The sequence below is a fragment of the Ananas comosus genome, linkage group 5, assembly GCF_001540865.1.
Source record: "Ananas comosus cultivar F153 linkage group 5, ASM154086v1, whole genome shotgun sequence".
In the NCBI taxonomy this organism is placed as follows: domain Eukaryota; kingdom Viridiplantae; phylum Streptophyta; class Magnoliopsida; order Poales; family Bromeliaceae; genus Ananas; species Ananas comosus.
The window spans coordinates 14,808,326-14,836,145 of NC_033625.1; the positions used below are offsets into that span (position 1 = coordinate 14,808,326).

Sequence of the window (27,820 nt, forward strand, 5' to 3'; positions counted from 1 at the left end):
GACTGCAGCGACCCCGAGGTCAACTACCACAAAAAAGTCAAAAAACGTGCCGAACCAATCCGAGCGCACCAAATAAACACGTCGACATGCCCTTCCTCCTATGAACAACTGCCACGTGTGCGGGGCCCACCTGTTCTCTTCAAATCATTGGTCGGATCAGCTGTTCTCTGTTCGAGGAACACGCACCGTTGTTCACGCTACGTGCCAAAACCTGCCACGTGGCTCATCTTATATAAATGGCGTAGTGTGCACTACGCATGCACATGGCCTCTTATTAAGTAAACGTTGCGAATCGATGGGGCGATTAAGATCTAATCTCGTCGCTCTCGTTCTTGTTCTTGCTCTTCTTCTTCTTCTTATGCATTGCTCACTTGTTCTCTCCATTTCCTGCTGTATATATATAAACTCTACAGTCTCTCTATCTCTCTCAATTGATCTCGTATATGTTATTCGAAGAAGTTCTAACAATTTTTTCTGTGTGCGTAATTTTTACCAGCGATTCCGAGAAAAACGATCTCTCGCCTTGAAGACGGCGGCTACGGGTGTCGGAACCAACGCGACCCGCCGTATGTTACTCCCGGGAAAGCGAATGGTGAAGGCTCGAGGATAGGCGTCTCCCCGCCGGCTCCGGGGGTAGGGCGGTCGACGTATTACGCGTCGAACGCTCCCCCTCCAAGTAAAATTTGAAGACTAAAACATGCATGATCAGTGGCTGTTTCTTTTCCAATTCATGTCGAGTAATGAAAAAAGAAAAAAACTATCTTATATATCTAGCTCTGGTCTCTTTATTTGCATTGTGTTAGCTATTTCGTACGTGCATGTTGGTGACGAGAAATTCCCGGGCTCATTGTGTTTTGGTTGTATTTCATTGTATATGTGCAAGGGAGCTTTATTGTTTCAGATATGTTTTTTTTTATTTTTTTTATGTCAGAGCAAATGTCTTGATCAACAAAGTGTTAAAATTGAAACGCCGAAAAAATAGATCAAGAAAAATTATTTAATGCAAGAAAATAAAAGATAAAGAAAGAGTATACTGATGTTTATATGGCTCGATCGACTACCCGCCTATGTCCACAGATAAAGACGGAGCAAATATTTTATTAATATCGAAAGATAGAGTACAAAAAAAATCTCTTAAAGAACCAAAACTTAATTAGATTGGAAACGCAGAAATCCGCATCCGTACAAGCGACTCCAAATATGCGGCTCGGCTCCTCTCACCCGTACGGACCACCCTTCCTTAATTCTCACTTAATTAATTAGATCTTAATTTGGTCGCGGCCTCATTAACTTAGTCGTAACATGTATATATAATACATGTCTCCTAACTAGAGTTTAATCCTAATTCAATTAGAATTACACTCCTACTTATAATTCATATATGCCAAATTAAATCTAAATTATTCTAATCCTAATTATATTAGGATTTAACTTCAATTTAGATAACTACAAATCTAAACAAAATATAACACAAAAAAGTGTAATAAGGGTTAGCTTATATAAAAATGTATTTTCTAGGATTTAGAATAATAAGAAGAATTAAATTAGTTGTCTTATTCTATCTTTTTTCTTATTTTTTTTTTCTTGATCTGTCTCTGTCTCTCTAATATTTCTCTCTTAAGAAGTTCGATCCCTCCGAAGCGATTGTTTTTCACTATCGATACAGTAGAACCGTATCAATTTTCCTCTTTAATTTACACATGTAATTGAAACTATACATATTTAGCATCGATTAAATCGGTCTCTGTCAAATTCAGATTCAAATTAAAAATTTTGAGTGTCCGTATCACATCCCTAGACCATCTGCATACTTACCTTCCCAAAAGAAAAACAAATTTTTTTATTTTAAATTTTGTAAAAATTAAAATGTATACACAACAACAAGTAAGTATTCCAAATAGAAGAGTCCATCCAACGAGCCACGCTCCTGCTATAAATAAGAATTCCCACATCTCTCTCACTGCTCACACACTCGCATCTCTCTCTCTCTCTCTCTCTCTCTCTCTCCTCGTGCTTCGGAGAGTGGGAGAATTAAAACCCACGGCGAAGCCATGGCCCGAGCATCGGCGGCTACGCATGCTCGCTCCGGCGCGGCGGCGGCGGCGCACTGGGAGGTGGAGTACGCGCGCTTCTTCAACTTCCCTCGCCGGAGCCCCTCCTCCTCCGCCGCCGCCGCTCTACTCCGACCGCTGAGGAAGAAGAAGCTCCGATCGGGGGGCACGTGGATCGCCGCCGCCTCCGCCGCCTCGCTCCGCCTCGTCGCGCGCCGACCCGCCTCCGTCGCCGTCCTCTCCGTCTCCATCGGCGACGACGTCATCGTCCGTTCCTCCCGTTCCCCCATCCCTCTCCCCTCTCCTCATTTGCGAGATCGCTATATATCGGATTCCATAGAAACCCTAGGCTTTACGTGATTATTCCTTGTCTTTTCCCCATGTTTTGTTCTATTTAATGTTAGATTATAATCCGTATATGTATACGTTATTGTTTAGTGGTTTTAATAATCTCATCCTTGTATATAGTATATACTGATCGTTTTTTGTTTCAACAATTGTGCTCGTATTGTGGATAATTGTGTGTTCAAGCTTGAGGGGAGGAGATTAGGGGGTTTTTTTATCCATTTTACGGGGATTGGAGAATGTAGCTATTTAAGGTTTCTTTATCATCAAAAAGGCTTTAAACAATCGGATTCCTGTTTTCTCTGCTGAAGTTGCCCCTTTTCAGATTGTTCAGAAGCGCTTTTTGTAGATTTTGCCGTCGTTTTTGGCTCCGCATTGTTTGGTAGGTAACTGTAATCACTTTGTTAATACTTTTTCTTGGCCAGGAAGAGCACTTTGTGTCGAATCTCCACTTCTCGTGGCCGCAGGTGTCGCGCGACACCCAATGCCCGATCAGAGGGAGCAGAGTGGTGTTGCTCAGCTACAGGGATAGCTCAAACGAGGCAAGAGAGTTTGATTTAATACAGCAGTTTGATACGCAATGCAATTTATCATAGGCGAGAGCTTTCACTAAATGTTCACTAACACCACTCTTACGGATTTGGGATTCTTTCCTCTTGTAAATTTTGCAAATTCGGGATACCGTAGTCTCTTGATATGATAACTTCGTGCATTGTTAACCAAGCTTCTAGAATAACTTCTCGAATGAGAAACAGATGCTTGTTGCTTGGCGAACAAAAATTCTGATTCTTCTTGTTGTGGTGGAAAGTCAAAATGAGCTTATGATCTTCAAAAGCAGAATCTCCAATTTGTAGCTTTCGCTTCCAGCTACAGCGAGAAGCTATTGAGATTATCTAATGAAATTGCCGCTAGTGTTTTTTTTTAAAAAAATCTATACTTAAATAACATTTCTACAGAAGCTCCAGCTAGGCACCAAATAGGACCTTAATTGTTCGTTGTTTGATACTCCATTTGTCAAGTCTAGCTTGGTTGTTAAGCATGACTAGCCTCTATTTGATAAGCTTTATTTAATTTTGCTCTTGGTTCTAGTTAATTTTCAGGATGCATAATATCCTCCCTGTTGTTTCAAACATTTCAAAGTTGTGGAGTATGGTAATTGAGTTGCATGGTTTTAGCATTTCTTACATTATTGCCTGTGGATGCTTCACATTGTCAAATTGCAGATTCAGAAGTTTGCCATGCGGTTTCTCACAGGTTCTAGTGCAGAAACTTTCGTAAATTGTGTGAAGGTGGAGCCTTCTACATCTTACTTGTAGCCTCTTTTTTTTATTTTTAATTTTCCTCCTCCATTGCAGTTTGCATACTTATCTTTTAACAACAAAATTGATTTATTCGGTATGATGATATGAGGCATTATCCTAAACCCCTTCAGTTATGTGAGGTTGCTGTGCCAATTCCACAATTGTCTTAATGAGCCAAGCTCCCATTTGTTATTTTTCCTATTAAGGCAATGTATATCTTCTTTCTAAACTCTAGCATGCATGTGATAAGAGGGTGTTAATAGCCAAACCAATTCCTGGAAATTCTCTAACAGGTCTATCTTCTTGGTAACACCCGAAGCTGAAGTTTTTAAATAGAGTGTTTTTAGTACAAACCCTGCATTTCAAGCAATGACTTGAAAGGTGTCGTCTTCCTCTATGTATAGATTTGTATGAGTGTAGGTACAAGTACGCTTTTTTTTTTTTTTAGCAGATTCAAATGCTGTAATCACGGACCAAGAGCTTGAGAACAGTATTATACATTTGGTTTTAAAGAAAGGAGCACATTCTTTTTACTTGTCATCTGGTGTGTTCTGACCACTCAGGATATGTGTAATGGTGGTTTCATGCGGGATTGCTATAATTCTGCTTCATATGTTTTACCAAATCAAACTTTTAGATTTAAGCCGAGGAATGTGCTTTTCTTTCTGCTGGTGGTAATGGGAAAGCATATTGTCGAATTGTTCTTATTATACATTTTCAACAATACTCAGGAGTGCTCGAGGGATACAATGGACATATTACTTCCTGGAAGTGATTTTGTTGGTGATGATTCATCGGCATCTGAATATAATGCTTCAAGCAGGCTTCATTATGGGTATAAGTGCGCAAAACTTATACTTCACTTTTTATATCAGATTTGTGCCAGGGAATAAAAGAAAGGTGTTGCGTATAGGTACAATGAGATGTCAAATAGTGGAGAAGCTGTTGGAATAAATGAGGAACAAGAGGACTTGTCCTGTCAACCTCTCCTTGCTAACAATATAGAGACCATTTTCTCGAACTTTCCTTGCAGCTTCACTGAGCAACCGAACAGTTGCGCGAATGACAATGGAAAAGGTGCGGGAACTATGCTTCTGTATTTACTCCCTCTAGCAGCAATCTTTTGATCGAGCATTTGTTGTGCAGCATTTTATCTGTCCATTTGTAGTCCAGAATTTTATCTGCACCTGCAGACATACATTTTAAGTATAAATGATTGTTACTCTGTTCACTAATAGCTTAAGCTTTTAGAGAAGAATGGTTAGCTTACATGGTATCAAAGTACGCTTCTTCTAGCCTCGTTTAATTTTCTGGTTCTTCCTTCTCAAACTTCCACATACATGTTGGCCTTGTGGTCAAAATCCGCCCACATGTGAGGCGGAGTGTTACGCATAAATGATTAAAATACAATTTTCTATCGGCTTAGGCTTTTAGAGAAAAAATGGTTGCTTCACTCCCTTAGCTTTTGCTAATGCTTTTGCTAATGCTTTTGCTTCGTACCTAAATGGCTCGTAGAGCAACTATATGCGATGTAACTTCTACTCTGGGTTTTAAAGAATTTTTGCATAAAACCTACGGTTCGCATGTAAATAACCAGCAAACCGGTGTAACTTTTAGCAGGCATGGTTTCTAATCTTTTTTACTACTACTGTAGGTGCTGAAGGACAACTAAAATTGACGGAGGAAGCTGATCTGAAGTCTTTGGTAGAGGTATATATATTTTCTTGAGCTGCTATTTGGCTAATTAAGTCTCTTTTCCTCTAATTCTCTGCCTCATTTCTTTCTTTTCCTAAATGTTTTCTGCTTGGCTACAGAAATACTCGGCTGATGCTTCTTTTTATGGTAAGTTTATTTTCATTTTCTACTTACCAAGTTTGATTGTTCTTTTTTTTTTTCAAAAAAAAAAAAAAGAAGCTAATTTGCATAGTTTGCTTGAGAGTCTAATCTGATCATAATAGCTCGCCACTTTGTTTCTCGTAGATATGTTACTCAAGCTCGACAAAGTTATCGATCATTTGGGTGGAGACTTGGCACTCAGCTAAGCTGTTCTCTTTCCTGCTTGAAAGACCTGATGCTACGTTTGTATTTCTTTGCTTTCGCCGTCTTTCTCTTCTTTTTTTTTGTCTTTTTTTAACTTGCGAACTTACGATATTAGCAACAGTAACAGCTAGTTGATCACAAAGGGCAATGTACAGTTCCCTTGTCTACAGAAACCACAAGTATATGACAATACTCAAAAGAGAAACAAGAGAAACATATCAAAACACTAGCTATTATAGAACACCTTTTCTTAAAATTTTTCTTTTTCTGTTCTTTTATTTTTGTATCAGTTGAAGCTACAAAGAAAGGTATTCTCTACTCGTAATGTCTTCATATAAAGTTTCACAGGTTGAAATCTGAAGTTTCAAGCTCCCCAGTTATGCCGAAGAGTCGAAAGATTGGTACATCTGTAAGTGGTGTGCTTGCGCAACCTTTGATTCTTCGAGTTTAATATCATTGCATTAAATTCCCTTTTAGATTTTGGATTGCATGTGTGTCGGAATTATATTATGCGCCAATCGATAAGCCGATAAAAAGAGATTGGTGTGTTATCAGTAGGGAGAATGATATTTAGACAGAAATAGAGATACTAATATGGAAAATAGGGCAAACTTCAAAGACCACTCATGTTGTTTCGCACTTTCTCACTTAGTATCCTGTGGTTTATACTGTATCAATTTAATACCCTATACTTTCATTTTTTTGTTTTCGTTAGCTCCTCCGTTAATATTTTGTTAAATTATATACAAGAAACTTAGATATCTCATTTAGGTTTATCGAATATTCACTTTAGTACTTTTTAGTCTTAATTTTGTCATTGATTTAACGAAAAAAAATTAGTGGAGGAGATAATAAAAAGAAAAAAGTAAAATTATGCTATTTTCAGAAAAAAGTAGTCAAACATATGACAACTGTGACGAGATGAACTGAGCTTATGGTGAGCGTTTGGTTAATATGAGAATTCGTATATATTTTGGTAGTAAAACTTTACATAGAGGTGTTATTCTCCTATTGTGTTTGGATACAGATATTACTACTATTATTCTCGCTTCATCCCAATATACAAGTCCAACTCCCGAGTCAAGTCAAATTTGTCATGATATTGATTTAAAAGAAAAAAAAAACAAAGATGATGAAAGAAGTGAAGTAGAATATCCTATATTTTTTTTTCGCCCCGTTCGAGTCCTGTGTTGTCTTATTTATATAGCTTAGTTCACTTCTCTAGTGAATAAAGCAGGTAGTATGTTACATTTTCTTCAAAATTCTCAAAAAAATTCTCAAAAAAATAAAAAAAGAAAAGCTAAAAAATTGGACGTTACAAGAAGTGAAGTAGAATCACAAGTGTACGTAGTGTTACATTACTACTGTCAAAGGATGCCGCCGGGGATGCCGAAGAACGGGATATCCGTGTCCGCGTTGACGAACCTGCAGTCGGTCCGGATCTGGCCCTCCTCGTCACCGACGAGCACCTCGACCTCGCCGAGCTTCACCATCGCCTTTGCGAACTTCCTCGCCCACTTGCGCGGGTCCTGCGCCATCCGCTGGACGATCGCCCGCGCCCGCCGGTCCCTCATCAGCGCCTGATCCGACGCCAGCAGTCCCCGCCCCGTCTGCAGCCCCACGTAGTACGACGTGTCCAGCGTCGTCGCCGTCCTCGGGTCGAAGTCCACCTTCAGTTGCTGCCGAGCGCGCGTTCGTAGTCACAAGTGCAGCATTCACAATGATAAAAAAAAAAAAAAACAATAATAATAATAATAACAATAACTAACAAAACGAAAAAAAATATATATATTTTTTAATAATTTTTAAAAAAATTTAAATTATTAATTATTTTTAACCATAATAGCCTTGTAATAGTTAAAAAAATATATTTAGAACTCTTTTTAGATTTGTGAGTATAAATAAAATATTTAAAACCTTAAAAAGAAAACCAGGCCAGTACGGTCCGGGCCCGGACCAGTACAGTTCGGCCTGAGTATGTTTAGCCAGGCTTGGGCCGGGTGGGTCGGGCCAAGCTCAGGCCCGTTTAGGCGACATATTAACGACACGGTGCGGTAACCGAGACACGGTGGGTGACAGTAGCGGTGTTTGAGTCGACTCACCTCCCGTAAACTCACCCCCCTTTACAGTATCGCCCGTTTCGCTCGAAAATTATTTTTTTGCGGGTTTGGCGTCCAAGAGAATTCGAGGTGGCGATAACTCGTCGGTGACTGCACCGCGCGAGTCGAAGTGGCGAATCGGCGATGCAACAACCGTTCTGGTCCGTGCATAAAAAATCTATACAATATACGTGTGTGTGTGTGTGTGTGTGTGTGTGTGTATATATATATATATATATAACTAAATTTAGAATATATATACTTAGAAATAAATCAAATTTATAAATAATTGACTACAATTTTGATGTTCAAAAAAGTATGTAGTGCTTAGTTTTTTTTATTATTGGAAGTTGGTAAAATACTATAGCATTCTATATGTAATGTGCACTTCACCGGACGGACGCACCTTTGCGACGTCGGCGAGGGTGGCGGGGAGGGGGCAGAGCGTGCGCAGATGCGCGGCGTAGGTGGCGTCCATCGCCGGATCCTGCTCCGCCGTCGCGGAGAAGTTGTACAGCCTATTGCTGAACGCGACGCAGTGGGCCCCGCCGACGGAGTGGGCCCCGGCGAGCACCACCATCTCGGCCGGGGAGAACCCCTTGCGCGCGAACAGCGCCGCCATGTTGTCGACGGAGTACACGGGGGATGGGAGCCCCGAGGGGACGTCGGAGGCAAGGGAGACGACCCCGTCGCGGCGGCCGGCGGGGACGGCGTAGCGGCGGAGGCCGGCGAGTGCGGCGGCGTCGCGGGCGGCGAAGGCGAGGACGTCGGCGCAGGAGACGGTGGCCGGGCAAGCGGACTCGAGGGCGGATTTCGCGGCGTCGATCACGTCGAGGCCGCGGAGGGTGAAGCCGTTCGCCGAGGAGCTCTTCTCGACGGGGTCGCCGGAGGGGGTCTCGTCCAGCAGGATCGAGGCGTCGCATCCCTGATGATGATCATCGATCGAATATTGATCAACAAGGTAATTCAATATTAGCACGTACGTACGTACATTACTGCATGCATGCATGCAATCCCTATTATATATCTAGGTACGTACGTACAGTGGAATTGCATGATACATAGCTCCATTACTCTAAAATGGTTTGATTTATATATATATGTATGGTACATATATAAATCTCCATTACATTGCTCAAACAACTCTAAATTAGATCTTAGAATTTAGTTAAGATAAGCATTGTGCATGTAAAATTATATAGGATGACTCGCCCGGACGAAGCAATCGTGGAAATAGAGGCGGATGAGGCCGGCGGCGATGGTGGGGTCGACGGCGTGGCGGGCCGTGACCGCCTCGCGCACGATTTCCTCGGCCTTCGGGCAGGTGGAGTTGTAATACCCCACCCTGAGCCGCGATGCCGTCTCGCGCAACTCCGCCGACGCAGTCGCGTGCCGTACGACGACGACGACAAGGAGAAAGACGAGCACAGTTAGCACGTCCTTGTTCATCGTAACGGCAGCGGCGGCGGCGGCAGCGACGACAGCAGCGGCGGTCTCTTCCGGGAGGATTCAAGTTTGGAAGGGCGCGAAATGTCTGCGGTGGAAGGGGAGGGCTAATTTTATTGGGAATCTCCGGCGTTTTCTCTTCATTCGGAAAGTACCACTCCTGAGTGTGAGGCCTAAAATTAACTAGAGTTTGAAAGAGTCCCTGGCCTTTGCTTTCTAAACACTTGGCATTAGACTAATAATCTAATCTCTATTAATGCCTGATTAATAATACACCCCTTAAAAATGAAAAATTGATACAGTTTTGCATGCGGAAATGTAATTAAAATAAGTGTTAAGATAACGAGCCGGCTCTTGTTCCGCTCGAAATTGGGATAATCCAACTCAGTTTTTGATTTATAATTAATTTGAGCTTAGCTCGAGAATATTTCGAGCCAACTTAGAATTAAAATTTCGTAAAATATTAATAGTAAATATAAGTTAGTATTATTATTAATTCATTATTATTGATGCTTGTATTTGCCCTTAGTAGTACTACTTGGTATTAAAATTTAAAAGACACGCTAAAGAAAATTAAAATCTTCTGAATAATATTTAAATCTCTATAAGTACCAATTTTATAAATAATTTTTATATTAGATTATTTGCTTATTTTCAAACTATACCGAGCTAAACATGAGCTAGCTAGAATTCGCACACATTCGTCCACTAGCCAAGTCCACTAGCCAAGTTCGAGCCAACTACGAGTCGAACACGAATTGACTCGCGAAAATATGCATGGGAGGGTTATATAATGGTAACCTAAGTTTTGTTTTATGTTAAACAAAAGGAGTATACATCCCCTATATATTTTTAACATTCACATGCCACAGGAACACCAAAGGAGTATATATATATCTATTACATATTGTTCATGATTAAACATCATATAATGGCATATATGCATAACATTTCTACCAGTCAGATATATGAGACCATTAGCTCCTACATGTATACACACAACAACTAACTCATCAGGATCAGCTGATGCTGTTTTTCTTGTAGACTTAGAAGGGTTATTGAAGAAATAATCCCTTTCTTATATGTAGGTTGAAGAAGAGAAGCATAAAACAAACTCACAGCTAAAATACGACGGGGCTCGGCGATTTGTGTCAAAGGGCGTGAACGAGAGAAGAGATGTACCAGTTCAACCTGGTAAGAAATTAACAGCTTATGAAGCAGGAGATAATGAGTTTATTAAGTTCGCAAGCTTTTAAAAGTAGCAGCTTACCCTCTCTGGCTTTTGGTAGAGAGCTGTGATCAGGCAATAGATAGTAGACTCCTCACCAAATTTGGAAGTAGTTTGAGAGGGTCTGCGGATTCCACATTAAATACGTAAGGATAAAAATAAATTAACAACAAAAATTGAAGTTGTAATAGGAAAAGCTAAGTTGTACCCATTTAAGTTAATACTGCTTCAAAATCATCTATTTACATGTATACGACGTTTATGAAATCTGAATTTTGACTTAATTTAAGGGTATATATGTAAGAAATTGACAATTAAGTATACTGACCTTTATGCCAGACGAGCGCTCATGCTTGTTGAATGTACAATTCCTGCTTATCTATGACGTAACATCCGATAGTAGTCCCCGGCACAATGCAGAACTGCTCATGGAAAGTGCCGACTCGTCGACTTGCTATATCAAAGGGAATGTCTTGCATATTGGGCATTCCTTCGGCTTGAACACCATCGCCGCATATGAGAAAGTGGGACCCCAGGATGAACGATCCGGACGCACGAATCATGATGCCGTCCTGGCCATGCGCGCGACAGTGAAGCTTCTCAACTACGTGTATGAGTTTCTCACATGGATGGTTGCCTGCTAATTTCCGCCTTACGTCGGATAGAATTGAAAATATGTCGTTGTCACCAGTGTACGATTTTCCCGAGAAGCTGATGTAAAGAAGGACATATTAATAATCTTATAAGGGAAAACTGCATACATGTCCTTGGCACGCAATGCGATGGTGTCTTTACTTTTGTAAATTAAGGTTTGCCATATCACGTCCCTCGAAATTTCACAAGTTTGCAGGACTCTGGTTTTCGTCCTAACTTCTTTTACTTTTACATGTCATGTCATCCCATCTGATTTGTAAACCAGAAACATTTCTTCATGCTCTTTACCTTCCCTCCCCACCCCACCCCCCCTCACNATAAGGCCATATTCGAAATGATTGCCAAGTAGAATTGGAGGGATATATCTGTGAATTTGTAAAATTTAAAGGGATAGGAATAAATCCAGAGTTTTTGAACCTCTTCAATGTTATGTTTTCGATCTCCCATCAAAATAAATGAACTGTGAAGCCCAATGTAATTACGTCTGGATGAAAAAGCTTCTCTAAAAACAATCATATATTTTTTCCATACATAGGTTAAAGAACTGGCACCTGAAGGTTGAATGTTCTGTGTAAAATGTCCTCATGTGATGCCAAAGCCCATCAGAACCATCAAAAAGCAAATAGTAGTGTACAGCCAGCATCTGCTAAATTAAAAAAAAATTAAGTGCCTCCAAGTTTTTGCATAAATATAATACTATTATATGGTTTTGCAAGTACAAACAATTTTCAAACTGGTGAAAGCATTATAGCTTAATTATGCATTATTGGATATTAACATCATACCGCTGCTAAGTTATTTGCATACATATCACTGCAAGATCTAAGTTTTTCATATGCTACCTTCAAAAAATCAATTTCTTAACATATACCCTTGAAGTTACAAAATTTCCCCTCTTTCAAAAGCTTCTTTTAATACATTAGCCACTCCCCAGAGCCAGATGGCTCTGCAACTTCAGAATTTTTTTAATAAGCAGCTGCACTTACGGGAGCATGTGTGAAAATCAAGATTTTACAGGGCACATATATGCAAATAGATGATTATGCAGGTATGTAAGTTTATTTTATTATGACCATGAATGTAAAAGAGGGTCAATTAGAAAAGTGTGCCTGATATTTCTCCCTTGTATGATCATGTCCATGCATTCAGTCTCTAATCAAAACGTAGAAAAGATTGAAAGTAAAGAGGCCATGAAGCACTCACATCTGCTATATCTTTTAGTCTCTGTGTTGGATCAACAACACTTTTAACATATGCAGACAAATCCACGTCGGAGTTCTCATACTTCTTGATGAATGGATGAGATAAAAGCTGCAAAATGTTCAATTTTAGCAGAAGACTCCAATAATGAGACAACTCATACTAACAGAGAAAAACTATATGAAACATAGTTAACTTTTCAAAGTGACTGCCGACTAAACCAATTCAGACAATGCAGCAAATTCAATCTGTGGTACCTGCTCAGCTGTTGGCCTTGCATCAGGATCTTTCTGCAAGCAAGCATCAATGAATGAGCAGAACTCCGATGAAAAGTCTCTTGGAGGTGTTGGTGATGGATCATACAATATCTGACAAAAGAAATAAGAATTGGAAGTAAAGAATGGAATGTAATAGATAGTGTGTAATATTACGTTGAATGGACATACTCATCCATCCACTTTAACCTAAGAACACCGACACGCCATGTGTCGGTGAAATGTGATAGTACATGCTCTACGTTGGCTTTTATTTTGAAAGAGGAGCTTATCTGCTTCCCTTCCTATCAGCACTCTCACTGTTTTCCTATTGAAAGTTTATGAGAGATAATCTCAAGATATCATTATCATCACCACATTTTATACCAGCGATAATCAATAAACATTTCCAACTACATCAAAATGGAATATTGAAGAGCATTACTTAGTGCAACGGTAAGGCTCGGCATCATATGCCCACGGCCCAAAAGTTTGACTTGAGAAAAGCAGCTCTTAAGTACATACGCTTAAACATTTCACACACACGACATTTTTTGTTCCTCATTGCCTAAAAGCTTTTTTTAGTTTTATTTATAATTTTGCATGATCAAGGGATGATTTTCAACAACTCAATCAAAGGTAGGAAGGAGAACAAAGAAACAATTAAACGCAGAGATACAGTATGCACAATCTAACCTGGAGCATGAGATTTGCAGGTCCTTCATTTGCCTTGTATGGAAACTCTCCAGTACCACATTCAAAAATGGCTAATCCAAGGCTCCAAATATCAGCAGGGTAAAAGTAGGCCTCATTTCGAATCCTCTCAGGCGACATGTACGTGACAGTCCCAACAAAGGTAGCACACTGGCAAATATTTCAAGGTTTTATTTACATACATTTAATAAATATATGGCATGCAAAGTAACAATGTTCTTTGATGAGTTACATACCATAGCAATTGAATTCTCTAATCCTGCGCTTACGCCGAAGTCAGTAATCTTAGGCTCACCCTTGAGATTTAGAAGCAAATTTGCCGGCTTTATGTCTCTATGTACTAGATGTCTCACCGTATGCAAGTAATTGATGCCCTTGAAAAATTAAGAAAGTCAAGAAGATTCAATTTTTATGCTTCAAGTAGTATTAATACTCAAAACAGAAAAAGGAGTAAAAGAAATTCCTTACTTCCAACAGCCTCTTGACTAAAAACGAAAGAGTAGGCTCAGGTATGAACTTTTTAACTCGGAGAACATCTGCTAAAGAACCTCCATCCATGTACTCGAGAGCGATGCTTATGTGTCCCGAGTCAGGTGCATAGAACGCCCCATGAAATTCAACTAAACCAGAATAGCAAGCTGCCTCACATAGTGTCCTTATCTCGTTGAGAATCTGTTGCCTTTTCTCCTTTTTAGGTGCAAGAGAGAATTTATAAATAAATTATGCTGCAAAGATGAGTACTTCTCGTTCTTCTTAAGATTCTACATATAGATTTGAGCAAATTTGGTGCAACCTGTCCCACCACATCAGGTTCACAAGGGAGGACCTGGTCTTCTAGTAGAGCGATTCGATCTCGAGCTCATTTCGAGCCGAACACGAGCTAGCTCGCGAACAGCGAGCTGGATTGTCACCCCTAGACTGACCTCACAATTTCTGTTCCTTTAATTCACCTGTATGGCCCAGGATTTTTTTTAATTTGACCCAGCACAGAATAGTTAAGTCATTTTGGATCCTCTTGGGCTTAAAATAGTTATAGATTCCCAAACTCTGCTAGCAGACTAGCCGGACCAGTTCTTTCCTCAAGTCTATATACATGCATAGCAGTCATCGGTTCACATAGGGCCTGTTTGATCCTTCCATAGGATGTAATGCAATTCAATAAAGTGTGCCCCCCACCCCCCATAAACCCCAAACAGCACGCCCACCAACCCCCCAAACCCACCTACCCACCANTTAGGCATGGCTTTTGGAACAGCTTCTATACTATCGAAAGGCGAGCTTCCAAAAACAAGTGCTTGGCTTGAAAAAGGAAAAAAAAAGAAGCTTTTGCATATGATGGAAGCCAAAATGAACCTCTATGCACAACAAATGCTTTATACTTTTAGTTTGCCGGACACTCTATTAAAGGTTATTGAATTGAAAACAAAAGTGGAAGCGGGACCAAACAAGCACTTGGTACCTATTAGGCATGGCTTTTGGAACAGCTTCTCTACTGCCGAAAGGCGAGCTTCCAAAAACAAGTGCTTGGCTTGAAAAAGAAAAAAAAAAAAAGAAGCAGCTTTTGCATACGATAGAGGCCAAAATGAACCTCTATGCACAACAAATGCTTTATACTTTCAGTTTGTTGGACGCTCTATTAAAGGTTATTGAATTGAAAACAGAAGTGGAAGCGGGGCCAAACAAGCACTTGGTGCCTATTAGGCAGATGTGTTTGCAGATCAAAAGCCCCATCACTCAGCTTTTGAAACAGCTTCTCTACTGTCGAAAGGCGAGCTTCCAAAAACAAGTGCTTGGCTTGAAAAAGAAAAAAAAAAAAAGAAGAAGCAGCTTTTGCATACGATAGAGGCCAAAATGAACCTCTATGCACAACAAATGCTTTATACTTTTAGTTTGTCGGACACTCTATTAAAGGTTATTGAATTGAAAACAGAAGTGGAAGCGGGGCCAAACAAGCACTTGGTGCCTATTAGGCATGGCTTTTGGAACAGCTTCTCTACTGTCGAAAGGTGAGCTTCCAAAAACAACTGCTTGGCTTGAAAAAGAAAAAAAAAAAGAAGCTTTTGCATACGATAGAGGCCAAAGTGAACCTCTATGCACAACAAACGCTTTATACTTTCAGTTTGCCAAACACTCTATTAAAGGTTATAGAATTGAAAACAGAAGTGGAAGTGGGACCAAACAAGCACTTGGTGCCTATTAGGCATGGCTTCTGGGACAGCTTCTCTACTGTCAAAAGCCGAGCTTCCAAAAACAAGGTGTTTGGCTTGAAAAAGAAAAAAAAAAAGAAGAAGCTTTTGCAGTCGAAAGAGGCCAAAATAAACCTCTATGCCCCAGAAGTGGAAACTTCAATTTGAAGCCTCTACTACTACCATAGCAAAAAGCTGCTGAGGAAAAACTTTAATAAGAATGTAGTCAGTACTTCTTGGAATAGCTTTACCCAAACAACACTCTAGTAGAAATTCCAAAAAGCGTAAAACAAGCCCTTAATATGTTTAACTATGAATAAGAAATGAAACAGGATGCGAACCTTCTCATATACATTTATTCTCTTTAAGGCCAAGACACGATGAACAGGTAGAGAAATAGCTCGTTGAACGACACTGCTCGCTCCACAACCAATGGCACCAAACACATGCATTTCATGAGAAGCACAACGATATGTCTTCTCATCAGTGTCTGTTACTTCTGTTATACCAGCTGATCGTTTTTGGAGGCCAAGCTCATTAATGTTGTACACCCCACATGATCTGCTTAATAAATTGACAGTTCCACTATCTGATACCTTCAAACACACAAAAGTAGCATCAGTTTTATTCTGTGCTCTAATTCGTGATTAAGATAGAACCACAGCAAACATAAAGATATTCAAAAATATGAAGAAAATCCAATGGTGGTTTAGAACTAAATTCCCAGGAAGGGGAAACTTTAGGCAATTGAAGAGCCAACTGTAAAGTCATTGGCATTGGAATATTTTTCCTTTTAACCATATATGGCAATTCATGTAAAGAAAAGGTTGCATTAAAAAAAAAAAAAAATTCAGAAAGCATCCCACTAAATGAAACAGGTTGAGACAAACTATAACCCAACTTAAGAGCTACAACTTTCCTGATTAACAGCTGCTGGAAGCAATACACTTGTAAAGTGAAGCTTAACGGAATATATAAATTGAACACTCAATGGTCCAGTTCCTTACATGCTATGGAAATTTCTATATTAAGAACGCTAGCATGACAAAAGTTATTAAAAGTTAATAGTTTTTGTGCTCTTGCTCTTTGAGATTATTGTTATTTAAAATAGTTTCTTATTTTTCAGCCAAGAACAAACATTTAAACATGTTTTCTGACTGACAAAATTAAAAGCATCAAGAATACAATAATCTAGAAATCGCATAAAAAATCTGCATAATATTTGGTACTATTTTTTTTTTTTCTCTATTTTCAAACTAGAAGGCACTTAGATGAATCTGATATATTACTTTACTTGTTTACCATATATGAATCACCAGGATCAAGTGACATTCCGATTGAGAGACCCTTTTCAGCATCAAATAAGGGCTCTAACTTCTTCTTTAGCTCCTCAAGCCCAGCCATATGCTCTTGTGCTCTTGTTCTTTTATGTCAACCTTGGATCTGAAAAGAGAATAGCACATAAACACCCCTGCAAAAAGAACATCAGATAAGAAGAACTTAAATGAACATCAAGTATTGCCTAGTAACAGAAAAAGAATATATTCAGGGATAGAATTAACAATACTGTTAAAAAGTACAAACCAGTTACACATTTAACACACCCCGGTCTTGATCTTTACAAGATTGGATCCTCCAAGGCGATGCTTCAAGAACACTAATTGAACCATGATTAGAGTATTTTCTACCCATCAACAGAAGCAGAAGCTTCAACCTGTAGCTTATGTTTTTGGGCGAGGCACTCATTTTAGATTCCGGCCACAATAACAGATCAAATTTGACACCCTAACTCAAAATGATGATCAGATCCTTCACAGAGACAATTAAAGAACACTCATCTGACCATAACTAGATTATCATCCACTCAACAAAAGAAGCAAAAGAGCATAATAATCAGCATAATTTTCCACTCATTAGCAGAATCTTCAAACTGAAGCTTATGCTTTTGGCCGCAAAAAAGCTCAATTTAGCTTTCTCGCTACTACAACAGCACAAAATTGAAAACCCTAACATGATCCGATTAGAGAACATCACTCCGATCATAGTGAGAATAATCACTACGCATCATTCAACGAGACAAAAGCATGAATTAACAAATTAACGACCTAATTTAGGCATCCGTACAAATTGCGTGTCGAGTTAAATTCAACACACACTGCCGCGCAAAATTGAGATCAAACGATAGATCATGCTCCGAGGAACCAAATCGAAGCAACAATTTTGGTAAAGAGCGAAAAAGCCGAATCACAAACAGAGATTGGTTACCAGAGGGAAAGGGGGAGAGGTATCGATTGTAGTAGTAGTAGAGTGTCGTGTAGTGTAGTGTAGTGTAGTGTAGTGTAGTGTAGTGCTTCTTCTTCTTCTTCTTCCGCTGCTGCTGCTGCAGCAGCTTCTTTCAGAAGCGCTTCTTCTAGGTTTGCTTGGATTTTCGAGGGCGAGGCGAGGGAAAATCGCGTCGGGGGTGAAAGCGCGTTGGCGACGACGCGCGGGGCGACCGCGGCGTTCGCGAACGACCGCTTGCGCCTTTTATGCTGCGGAGAGGCGAGGTTTGGGTGTGAGACGAAGAATCCTTTGCCTGCACCCGGTGTATCCGTACATCTCATGCACCAAACTCCCATTTTATTTTAGGGAAAACTTTAAAAAAAATCCTACGTGGTTTCACACTTTCTCATTTTAGTACATTTGGTTTAAAGTGTATTAATTTGGTGCCCTATGGTTTCATTTTTATCTTTTCAACAGCTTTTTCATTAATATTTTGTTAAATTATATACAAAATACTTTAGATACCCATCTAGGTTTATCGAACATTCACTTTAGTACCCCTTAATTTTAATTTTGTCACTGATTTTAAAAAAAATAGTAAAATTCATAATAAAAAGAGAAAAATAAAACCACTAGGCACCAAATTGATACACTTTAAACCATATGGTACTAAAGTGAAAAAGTGCGAAACCACAGGGGATTTTAGTTTTCCCTTTATTTTAGGAAAAACTTCAAATACCACCGTGTTTTAGCACTTTCTCACTTTAATACTCTATGATTTAAAGTGTATCATTTTCGTATCCTGTGATTTTATTTTTTTATCTCCTCCACTAATTTTTTTTGTTAAATCAGTGACATAGATAAAACTAAAGGTATTAAAATAAATATTCGATAAACTATAGATGAGATATCTAAAATTTGAGTATATGATTAAAAGAGAAAAATAAAATCATAGGGTACTAAATTAATACACTATAAATGATAAGGTACTGAACTGAGAAAGTGCGAAATTATAAGGATGGTATTTAAAGTTTATCCTTTATTTTAAAATTGAGAGATAAATATCTTGAACAGTGTCAATTTCTTTTCAAATATTAAGATTTATTGGGTAGATTTTGAATTTTAGAGAGAAATTTGAAAACTTTAGACATGTTTGAAAAATGAGTTTTTTTCCCTGAAGTATATAAGAAATTGTTACTAAAATTAAAATATAATGCATAATTAATGAAATTTATTAATTAATCTTAATAATTGACAGTAGAGAAACAACTCTTGCTTGATTTATATGAAAAACAAAATCCATGCTCAAAATATGGAAATTATTTTATTTGCATGCCTTTTTAATGTTATATATATTATTATGTAGTTAATGAATTAGATTTTGATTACATAAAAGAGTGCCTACACTCAGTACTTTGATCTATGCCCCGTACGTAGCACATAGTTTTCAATTATTAAGATTAATTAATAAAAAATGTCTGATGATATAAAATATAATTTATAATATCTAATATTATGTAGTTAATGAATTAGATTTTGATTACATAAAAGAGTGCCTACACTCAGTACTTTGATCTATGCCCCGTACGTAGCACATAGTTTTCAATTATTAATAATTTGAAATAAAAAATGTCTGATGATATAAAATATAATTTATAATATCTAATAGTCTATATTCAAAAAGTTATTATCTAAGTGTTAAATAGTATCAAAAATTAACAGTAAAAAACAGTCATTGTTCAATCGCTATAATTTGTTATGTACAGATCATCTAATTTTAAACATGCACTGAGCGAAAATATACAGAAACCTTTTTTTTTTTGTTTCCAGATGAAACCACATAAATCAAAACTAATCGCGATACGAAATATAAAATAACTTTTTAGTTATATCCTTTTGTGGGTGATAATTTTGCCTCTTGGTATTGGTGCCACTGCCGTACCGCGTCTCTCCTTTCTGACACGTGCCACCACCGTGGCGCACACAGTTATCTACGTGGCTACGCATGCGGAGCCCACTCGTCAGAAAATTTACGATATCACACTTACACCACATCATCAATATTTTTTATTTTAAAAAATAAAAATATTTTTATAATAACTATGATTAAACAAATAAATTTTTATAATAACTATGATTAAACAAATAAATTTTAAAAAATTATTTGATCATCACTAATACTAGTGCAGAGACCCGCGCGATGCAGCGGGTAGATAATAGAAGTAAAATTTAAAAATGTTAATTAATTTTATATTTACGATTTATTGATATATATAAAGCTATAACATATTAAGTACAGTTATTTTGTATGACTAAATTTACATAGTAAGCAGAGGCTCCCGCGCGGACCGACTCAGCGAGCACTTATATAGGTCGCGGCTCGGCTTCGCGGGACGATGCTTCTTGAAGGAGACAATGTTCTTCAGAGGCTCTTCTTCTTCTTCTTCTTCTTCTTCTTCTTTGTTAACACAATGAGAGAAAGAGGGAGATGAGTGCGGAGTAGGAGATTAGACGATGATATTTTTTTATGGTGCATGTAAAAGAGTTACAAAAGAAAGGGGGTAGAAGATTAATTAATGGAGGAGGGGAGTGGTGCATGTAAAAGAATTACAAAAGAGAGGGAGTGAGAGATTAATTAATGGAGGAGGGGAGTGGTGCATGTAAAAGAATTACAGAAGAGAAGGAGTGGGAGATTAATGGAGGAGGAAAGTGGTTAAAGTTATAAAATAGAATTTTAATATGGTGCATGTAATTAAATATTGCATGTAATTAGAGTAGTGGTGAGATGAGTTAGGCGTTAAGAAAAGAAGAAGATGGTTTAATTTAAAGTTGGATTTAAAGTTACATATAATTAAATGTTGTAACTTATATATAATTAGAGGAGTGGGGAGGTGAAGAATTGAGAGTTAAAAAGAAAAGAAGGTGGTTTGATTTAAAGTTGGCTATGAGAAGTAAGAATAACATGCCACGTGGCAAAAAGTATTGTGGCTTCATATAGGTTTATAGATAACTTGTACTTTTTAAAAAAAGTTCGAGCCTTCATGTGTTTGCACATGTGTTTAATACATTCAGGTCTTATCTGGATGCATAAACATTTTATTCGGCATATCTTTTTAATTCCTCAATAGGCATACAGTATTTGATAAATAGGAAGCACGATCAAATGTCTTGATATCATATTCAACCTTTGAGTCATTTTATCGGAATAAGATAAATCGTTTCATCAGTAAAATATGTTACTCTACCAAATCATACTAAGATCTTTCAGGGATAAAGAATCACACAAAAAAATCTTCATGCGAGATAAGTTATCTCTAGATATCTTATTCCAAGATCCAAGTAAACAAACATAAGGGAGATAATATAACAAACAAGGAAAATTTTAACAACCATATTTGAATAGATGACACCTCAGATATACAAAAGAGAGAGCACAAGTAAATCATGGAAATGTTGGACAAGTTCAAGAGGAAGCAGTTCTCTAGATTCTTCATCCTGCTGGGATTTCTGATCAATATGGTGACAATGTTGCTAAATTGTACAAGGATTCGCAACCTTTTGGCGTAGTTTCAATTTTGTCCTCAGCCTTTAAATTGTTACAAGTTAGCCCCCGATGTTTATGTCGGTCGACGACGACAAAACTGAAACTAAGTTAGAAGGTTGAGGCCCAACTGGTGCAATTTATCCATACAATTAACCAAACATCCAAGAATCTTGCATCAGGATAACAGGGAACTTATAGAAGATAGATCACAGTTCACAAACCTAATCGCATATATATACAACCTAACCATACTTTGTCGCAAAGTAAACATTGACGATAGTCAAACATGAGTACGAGAGAGAAGCAGAAAAAGATTACCTTAAACTACTTTAGTAAATACTACTTTACGACTAGCAGGTTTTGCGGTAACTGTTCTCTATCACAACCAAAATGAGACCCTTTTCTGTGACAAAACCAAGTAACCCTTACGGCTCCTCCTGTCCACGATAATGCAACTCACATTTGCGGCGTCCTATTGTTTTGCCATCCACCAAAGTGAGAATTGTTATACCTGCCTCTCTTCCTGTTCTTTTGCTTGTTGGATGCTTGAACTTCTTCCTCCTGCTCACACTCGATATATGCGGACTCGACAAGCAAGGCCTTGCGCGATGCTTCTAGGAGCGTCTTTGGATTGAGAGCATAAACTCGAAACCGGATCTCAGGTCTCAACCCTTGCAAAAACCTCGAAGCACGACTATATTCATTCATTACTCGTTGAGGAGCAAAGCGAGCCAAGCGAGAGAACTCCAGCTCGTACTCTGCCACACTCCGATCCCCCTGCTTAAGGTCCCTGAACTCCCTCTCCTTCTGTAAACGAAGACTCCACGGTGAGTATCTATCGTAAAAGGCGTTTTTAAAGGTCTCCCAGGTGATGGGGCCAGCGGTTTCACGGTGCGAGGACTCCACGGACTCCCACCAATAATGCGCTCCATCATTGAGCATAAAAGCAGCGATTGTTACTTTATCCTCGTCGGTCGTCCCGAACAGAGAAAAGTGCTTCTCCATCCCCATGATCCAATCTTCGGCTTTCATGGGATCACAAGTTCCGACAAACTCGAGATTCCATTCCTTCATCATCTGAATAAGTTTAACCCTATTCTTAAAGGCTTCTCGTCCTTTCGCCTGCTGCTCTATTACCGATAATCTCTTTTCCTGGTCCTTAGCAAGCCAGTCCTTAACGAGCCCTATAATCACATCCAACTGTTCTTTCATCTCGCAGTCCTTAGCAAGCCGGTCCTTAACAAGCCCTATAATCACATCCAACTGTTCTTTCATCTTGCGCATGTCCGCAGAATTTAGGGCACTCACCGATTGCTGCGACATGACAACTTGCAAATAAAATTTCTCACAATTTGCAAATGGAGGAAGTAATTACACAACAAGGTAAAATTAATCTTCTCCCAGTCAAGCCGAACACCCGCCATTTTCCTAACAATGTTAAGCCCTAAATGTGCTAAAAATTTGAACTTTGAACCCAATTCTCTGAAAACAAACAAGAGTTTTCTCATGCATAGACACTAGAATGTTATACCATAATAGAAACATATAAACAAATGTGTAAGAACACAAGGTGGCCTCCTTTAGCACACTAACTCACAAAGTACTTCATCAAACGACACTGTAGAGAAATCACCTCAGAGCATTAAGAATTATACGTGAAACCAATTAAAGCACCATCGAATTAATACATCTACTATCGTTAATAATCGAGTATAGCAAATATAATTCATAGAAATCGGGAAAAAAAAGAGAAAAATCCATACTTCTGGATTAGGGCTTATCTCCTCCTTGCTACTTCCTCCTCTTCCCCCTCCTCCTACGTTTCCATCGATCTTTGAACCCGATCGCAACTTCATCTTCTTCTTAATGATCGTTAGGTCGAACCCCAAATCGAAAACCCTAGCGCGATCGATCGAAAACCCTCCGAGGTTTCATGCGTAAAAAAGAAAAAAGATGTGTAGCGTGATACGTGCACCCGGTTCATAAGTACATTTGTCCACTGCACAACGATCTACGCTTCATCACGACCCGGACTCTAATCTCGACTGTCCATGAGCGGCACTGTTTTCAAAGCTGAGGATTTGGATTGTTGGGAATAAAATATTGAAACGCGGTGTACGGTAGATCGGTACGAGGTCCATAGATTCCAATATGCACCGGGTGCAGGTAAGTATTGTACAAGTGAAAGCGTGTGGGGGCCCACTGTGATGGCCCGATGAGATGTAATATGGCCCAAGCCCAATTTAGTTAAAGTTTCCGCATTGTTCTGTTTGGGTAATATATTTACGAGAATACCCCCTTCCCCTTCCTCTCTCTCTCTCTCTCTCTCTCTCTCTCATCACACCTCCCTCTCCGCCGCCCCCGCCGCTGTCGCCGTCGCCGTCGCCGTCGCCTCCGCCTCCGCCTCCGCCTCCGCCGCCGTTACCGGAAGAGGTAACCATCTCTCTCTCTCTCTCTCTCTCTCTCTAGGTACTAGGTGGGGGACTCTCCATTGGATAATAGGGATGTGGATGATTGATGTGAGAAACTGATAAGCACCAATTTATTACGTTTTTTAGTGATAATGTTTAATAGATTAATTTATTGTTTGTTTTTGGGGAGATGTAATTCTACAGGAGCAAGAGAGGAGATTTTTTGCAAAGAATTTTTTTTTTTTTTTTTTTTTTTTTTTTTGCGAAATGTATAATTGTATGCAGGAACATTTCACATTTGTAATTCCACAGAGAGTAGCGAAAAAAAAAAGGGGGGAAGAATAATAGTGTATGGGAAAATTTTAGAGCTGAGAAGAATAGAATGAACAAGAAGTATAAAGAGGGTAGCTTTTTGCTGCAGTGGAAAGCTGAAATGAGCTTTTCGCATCCAAAAAGCAGCAGTTTTCTTTCTAATGCATAAACTGTTAGTGTGTTAGCAAACATCTCTACTCAAATAACGCTTCTACAGAAGCGCCGGGTATGCATGCCCATAAGAGTTACATAAGGCTTCCTAACATGTAATTTTACGAGCTTACGATTCTTTTCCAATTACAATTTTCAGTAGGCTATTATCTACAAAGTTTCAAACCCATCCTAACCAACTAATTAAAATCTTGTAAGCTACCCAAATCACTGTCCTAAGTTCATCCAAAAATCCCCGAAGGCTATAAATATTACTCGATTTAAAATCTACAAAACTTATTTGACCAACTACTATAACTCTAATGTCCCCGTGCACCCAAAATCGACCTATGGCAAATATGTGGTAGTAGATAACGGGGCAGCTGCGTTGCCAATGGGGAATTATGTGATTAAACTTAGAAAAACGATCACTCTTCCAAGGTGCGTATATGTGAATGTGCGATGTTGTATTTGCAGGAGAGTGGCAAGAGATCTCTCTCTAGTTATTTAACTGGATTTCTGAGTGCAAGATATGGGGGAGCAGTCATTTCTTGATCGAATGATCTCCCATCTCCGATCTACCAGCAAGTAAGGGGAATGCGTAACCTTTCTCCTGTGCATTTTTCTCGCGCGTTTCTGTTCTGTTGATTCTTACATATTTGGTTTCTTTTCGGTAATTTACTAGCCATGCTTTTGTTCTTCAGATGCGAAGGGAAAAGCAATTATTTACTCCATACCGATAAGCTGATGTATATTAATTTTTGTTAGTCTTGTTCATCTTGATGGATTTTAGGTATTACACTGGATACCCTAAGGATAGAGGGCCATCTCGGATTATTCCTTTCACGTCAGAGCGTCAGTTTGTTCAGTTACTGCACGAAGGTCGCCCTGTGGTCGTTGCATTTACCATAAAGTAACCTCTCTTTTCTTGGTCACCTAGTTATTCTCTTGATTAATCCTACAAAGTTTAAAAGGATAAAGCAGATGTAATATTTGTTACTGCTAGTTAACCTGCCTCAACTTCTGCTTTTGGCCGCCACCACTACTAGAAAATTGTTTTCCAAACAGGAAACTCTGGAGAATTTTTATGATGGGAAGCTAAGATAAGATTTTGAGATTCAAAGATGCTACAATTTGAGAGAAGTTGTTTAAGACATTTTAAGAGTGATTCTCTCGTATCAATTCTCAGACAACACTTCATTAAATATTCTAATACCCTACAGCAGGGCCAAACAGGCTCTTAGTCCAAATTTTCAATCAACGCGTCACAAAGTTGTTTATATTTATGTACGAACCAAAAGCTGCATATGTTGAATTTTTTTTTTTTTTTTTTGAAGTTTGATTTAGGAGGTGACTATTCTTTGAATGTAAGGATTAGAATAGCTCGGAGACACTGATAAGATGCTTCTTCCTTGCTACACATTTAAGAGCTTAATTAGTTGCCTGATCTATCCTTAAATTCTGATTGTAGGTGTCCCTATACAAAGCATCTTGACGAAGTGTTGGAGGATGCTGCTGCTGAGTTTTATCCGCAGATAAAGTTCATTCGCGTACGAGTTATATTTGAGAAATTGCTGCCTCTTGGTACTTTTAGCTATTCTAAATTAGCAACCACGTTGAAAGAATCAAATAAATTATGCACGATACATCCATTTTGTTTGTAATTTTTTGTTCGATACTATCTTAGTTTAGGTTTTTTCCTTTTTTTTTTGTGCTTATTTTTCTCTACCGAACAAACTGGCAAATAATGTTCTGGGAGATTTCGTGATTCTTTTTTGTTTTTCATACCAACCTGACCGAGAATTTCTTAATCGATTTGATCAATGTACTTGTCTTTACCTGAGATAACTCAACTATTGATAAACTTGGATTCACGCAGGTTGAATGTCCAAAATATCCCGGATTTTGCATAACAAGGCAAAAGAATGAATACCCATTCATTGAAATATTTCACAGTCCCGAGCAGGTATGACTTGTTTTTCGCTGTTGGTTTGGTTCTTTATGTTTGCTTTCACTTCTACTTTAAAAAGTGCCACCGAGGCTCCCACCCACCGTGATGAAACAAAAGAATTTCTAATAAAATCTTTCATGTAGCTAGTGAAAAGATGTGGCACATGTGATTTAAGAGCTGCCTCACTAAGAAAAATTTCGAAATATTTTCCTTCTAATATTCACATGAAGACTGATCTGCACTGTCAATGGTGTTTGTTTTTTTTCCCTCAAATATCTCATTCTGAGTTTATTACATCGTAGCACCTTGTCCAGATGACACATCAAAGTTTAAACAATATTTTCTCTCTATTTCTTAAGCGGTCGTTATTTGGCTAGTAGATGTAATAATAATATGCAGTGTAGTTAGTATTTCACTCATATATTTTCTCTGATTAAATTGCTTAATTTCCAACAGGCAGCTAATCAAGGGCGGACAGTGGATCTTAACATAACAAAATACTCAGTCAAGGTGTTGCCTGTAAGTTTGTGGTCCTAAATGGCTAGAAAGTTAATTTACTTATTTTGCGATGAGACTAGAGAAATCCTTGCAATGCATCTGCTGCCAATCGGAGAGAGTAAAACTAGATTCTCTGCACTCAATGTTCTTGTTGTTGTTGGTGTTCTTCGTACATGCTGATCTTTAGTATAATGTACCAAACTATCTACTATCTTTCCTTGTTGTGTCAATTCTTTTTTTTTTCTCTTTTTTTTTTTAAATATCATAGAACTTAGATAAATGGCTCCTCTATATACATGACTAGCTTAGAAATCCAGAATCCTGTTGGATAATGCACATTTAGTTGTTCCCTGCGAAGTATATATATATATATATATATATCTGCGGACAAAAATAAACGGTGAGATTCTCTTATGTTTTTAAGTTCGAATCATCACAGTTCTGCTTATATCGAGTTAATGATTGGTAATTGATTTTTTTTTCCTCTTTTTCTTTTTCTTTCCTTTATCCTGCAGTTCAACTACGACCAGAGTGTATACGGTTTCCGTGAATTTTTCAAGAGGCATGGGATCAGCTACTCTCAGGCCAACTGAAATCGAGTCTTACGGCATCTTAGCTCGAGTAGGATAATGCACTTCTTCGTCAAATGTTGTACGGTCGGGAGGAATTTTGAGTCCATTGAATCTTCAAATGTTCATTTAGAACATCTGAAATATGTTTGCTGCCGGAAAAATGCTTTTTTTTTTTGGGCTACTGCTGCTGCTACTGCTGTTGTTTAATACAGCTAAACTAGATGGTGTTCATGTGTTAAAATAGATAAAAAAAGAAACAAAGTGAAAAATGATATGTTGAATCCTATACTTCCTCTTTAGCTTATGTCTATGGTCCAGATGATTCATCTCATTGTTGAGACGCTTCATTTTGTGGAAAAGCTTTTAGCAACTCACAATTTGTGTGGCCTTTTCTGAATTTAGGTGACCTTTTAGGCCCATATTGAATTTCCCTCGTTTTGCGGGGCCCACATTGTCCTACGCACGTCTGAGCCTGTAACGACTTATCCACAAGCTTAAATCTTAAGATATATTAAAAACATAGGTCCTTCTAAAAATTCAAAATAATATACGATTAGGGGCACGACGGAGATCCAGAGGTCGGATGGGTCTCCCACCTCTTG

General features: G+C 38.5%; 5 protein-coding genes and 1 long non-coding RNA gene across 16 annotated transcripts; 3 read left to right on the plus strand and 3 right to left on the minus strand.

The window, feature by feature from the left end:
• LOC109709967 (protein POOR HOMOLOGOUS SYNAPSIS 1-like) lies at nucleotides 1,964–6,098 on the plus strand. Of its 2 annotated transcripts, XM_020232366.1 has the most exons (8): nucleotides 1,964–2,318; nucleotides 2,822–2,938; nucleotides 3,620–3,685; nucleotides 4,429–4,532; nucleotides 4,611–4,774; nucleotides 5,352–5,407; nucleotides 5,512–5,539; nucleotides 5,678–6,098. In XM_020232366.1, exons 1-8 carry the CDS (start codon nucleotides 2,052–2,054, stop codon nucleotides 5,737–5,739), a joined length of 864 nt encoding a protein of 287 aa, XP_020087955.1. In that variant the 5' UTR covers nucleotides 1,964–2,051; the 3' UTR covers nucleotides 5,740–6,098. The 2 variants fall into 2 exon arrangements, with proteins under 2 accessions (XP_020087955.1, XP_020087956.1); XM_020232367.1 differs by lacking the exon at nucleotides 3,620–3,685.
• Nucleotides 6,868–9,440, minus strand: LOC109711113 (peroxidase 5-like). The gene is made up of 3 exons (XM_020234032.1): nucleotides 9,049–9,440; nucleotides 8,243–8,761; nucleotides 6,868–7,416 (listed from the first exon to the last, which is right to left on the minus strand). The coding sequence occupies exons 1-3, from the start codon at nucleotides 9,283–9,285 to the stop codon at nucleotides 7,105–7,107; spliced, it is 1,068 nt and encodes a 355-aa protein (XP_020089621.1). The 5' UTR covers nucleotides 9,286–9,440; the 3' UTR covers nucleotides 6,868–7,104.
• On the plus strand, nucleotides 8,660–9,720 carry LOC109711116. Its single transcript, XR_002216516.1, has 2 exons — nucleotides 8,660–8,797; nucleotides 9,039–9,720. It is a non-coding gene; the product is annotated as an uncharacterized LOC109711116 (long non-coding RNA).
• On the minus strand, nucleotides 10,154–18,033 carry LOC109711112 (mitogen-activated protein kinase kinase 3). 8 transcript variants are annotated; one of them, XM_020234031.1, is made up of 13 exons: nucleotides 17,784–18,033; nucleotides 17,103–17,175; nucleotides 16,821–16,961; nucleotides 15,860–16,114; nucleotides 13,801–14,019; nucleotides 13,569–13,706; nucleotides 13,315–13,482; nucleotides 12,622–12,732; nucleotides 12,368–12,475; nucleotides 11,716–11,807; nucleotides 10,839–11,221; nucleotides 10,553–10,634; nucleotides 10,154–10,473 (listed from the first exon to the last, which is right to left on the minus strand). In XM_020234031.1, exons 3-11 carry the CDS (start codon nucleotides 16,920–16,922, stop codon nucleotides 10,858–10,860), a joined length of 1,557 nt encoding a protein of 518 aa, XP_020089620.1. In that variant the 5' UTR covers nucleotides 16,923–16,961; nucleotides 17,103–17,175; nucleotides 17,784–18,033; the 3' UTR covers nucleotides 10,154–10,473; nucleotides 10,553–10,634; nucleotides 10,839–10,857. The 8 variants fall into 8 exon arrangements, with proteins under 8 accessions (XP_020089620.1, XP_020089617.1, XP_020089614.1 ...); XM_020234028.1 differs by having other exon boundaries at nucleotides 16,821–16,989; XM_020234025.1 differs by having other exon boundaries at nucleotides 16,821–16,989; nucleotides 17,103–17,232.
• On the minus strand, nucleotides 21,121–23,276 carry LOC109711114. 3 transcript variants are annotated; one of them, XM_020234033.1, is made up of 2 exons: nucleotides 23,088–23,276; nucleotides 21,121–22,638 (listed from the first exon to the last, which is right to left on the minus strand). In XM_020234033.1, exons 1-2 carry the CDS (start codon nucleotides 23,178–23,180, stop codon nucleotides 21,781–21,783), a joined length of 951 nt encoding a protein of 316 aa, XP_020089622.1. In that variant the 5' UTR covers nucleotides 23,181–23,276; the 3' UTR covers nucleotides 21,121–21,780. The 3 variants fall into 3 exon arrangements, with proteins under 3 accessions (XP_020089622.1, XP_020089624.1, XP_020089623.1); XM_020234035.1 differs by having other exon boundaries at nucleotides 21,121–22,652; XM_020234034.1 differs by having other exon boundaries at nucleotides 21,121–22,806.
• LOC109709937 lies at nucleotides 23,607–27,522 on the plus strand. The gene is made up of 7 exons (XM_020232320.1): nucleotides 23,607–23,757; nucleotides 24,675–24,785; nucleotides 24,991–25,110; nucleotides 25,669–25,747; nucleotides 26,077–26,163; nucleotides 26,605–26,667; nucleotides 27,162–27,522. The coding sequence occupies exons 2-7, from the start codon at nucleotides 24,730–24,732 to the stop codon at nucleotides 27,237–27,239; spliced, it is 483 nt and encodes a 160-aa protein (XP_020087909.1). The 5' UTR covers nucleotides 23,607–23,757; nucleotides 24,675–24,729; the 3' UTR covers nucleotides 27,240–27,522.

Excerpts from the sequence above, each read along its gene's own strand:
- LOC109711113 (XM_020234032.1), bottom strand. The coding sequence starts at position 9,285 with ATGAACAAGGACGTGCTAACTGTGCTCGTCTTTCTCCTTGTCGTCGTC. Across the intron at positions 8,762-9,048 it reads TCCACGATTGCTTCGTCCGG|GGATGCGACGCCTCGATCCT; the intron begins GCGAGTCATCCT and ends GATCATCATCAG. Across the intron at positions 7,417-8,242 it reads CCCTCGCCGACGTCGCAAAG|CAACTGAAGGTGGACTTCGA; the intron begins GTGCGTCCGTCC and ends CGCGCTCGGCAG.
- LOC109709967 (XM_020232366.1), top strand. The coding sequence starts at position 2,052 with ATGGCCCGAGCATCGGCGGCTACGCATGCTCGCTCCGGCGCGGCGGCG. Across the intron at positions 2,319-2,821 it reads CCATCGGCGACGACGTCATC|GAAGAGCACTTTGTGTCGAA; the intron begins GTCCGTTCCTCC and ends TTTCTTGGCCAG. Across the intron at positions 2,939-3,619 it reads ACAGGGATAGCTCAAACGAG|ATTCAGAAGTTTGCCATGCG; the intron begins GCAAGAGAGTTT and ends GTCAAATTGCAG.
- LOC109711114 (XM_020234033.1), bottom strand. The coding sequence starts at position 23,180 with ATGAAGTTGCGATCGGGTTCAAAGATCGATGGAAACGTAGGAGGAGGG. Across the intron at positions 22,639-23,087 it reads AGATAAGCCCTAATCCAGAA|CAATCGGTGAGTGCCCTAAA; the intron begins GTATGGATTTTT and ends GTCATGTCGCAG.
- LOC109709937 (XM_020232320.1), top strand. The coding sequence starts at position 24,730 with ATGGGGGAGCAGTCATTTCTTGATCGAATGATCTCCCATCTCCGATCT. Across the intron at positions 25,111-25,668 it reads GTCGTTGCATTTACCATAAA|GTGTCCCTATACAAAGCATC; the intron begins GTAACCTCTCTT and ends TTCTGATTGTAG. Across the intron at positions 26,668-27,161 it reads ACTCAGTCAAGGTGTTGCCT|TTCAACTACGACCAGAGTGT; the intron begins GTAAGTTTGTGG and ends TTTATCCTGCAG.
- LOC109711112 (XM_020234030.1), bottom strand. The coding sequence starts at position 16,922 with ATGGCTGGGCTTGAGGAGCTAAAGAAGAAGTTAGAGCCCTTATTTGAT. Across the intron at positions 11,808-12,367 it reads GACTAAAAGATATAGCAGAT|ATGCTGGCTGTACACTACTA; the intron begins GTGAGTGCTTCA and ends TTAATTTAGCAG. Across the intron at positions 11,222-11,715 it reads ACAGAACATTCAACCTTCAG|CTTCTCGGGAAAATCGTACA; the intron begins GTGCCAGTTCTT and ends TCTTTACATCAG.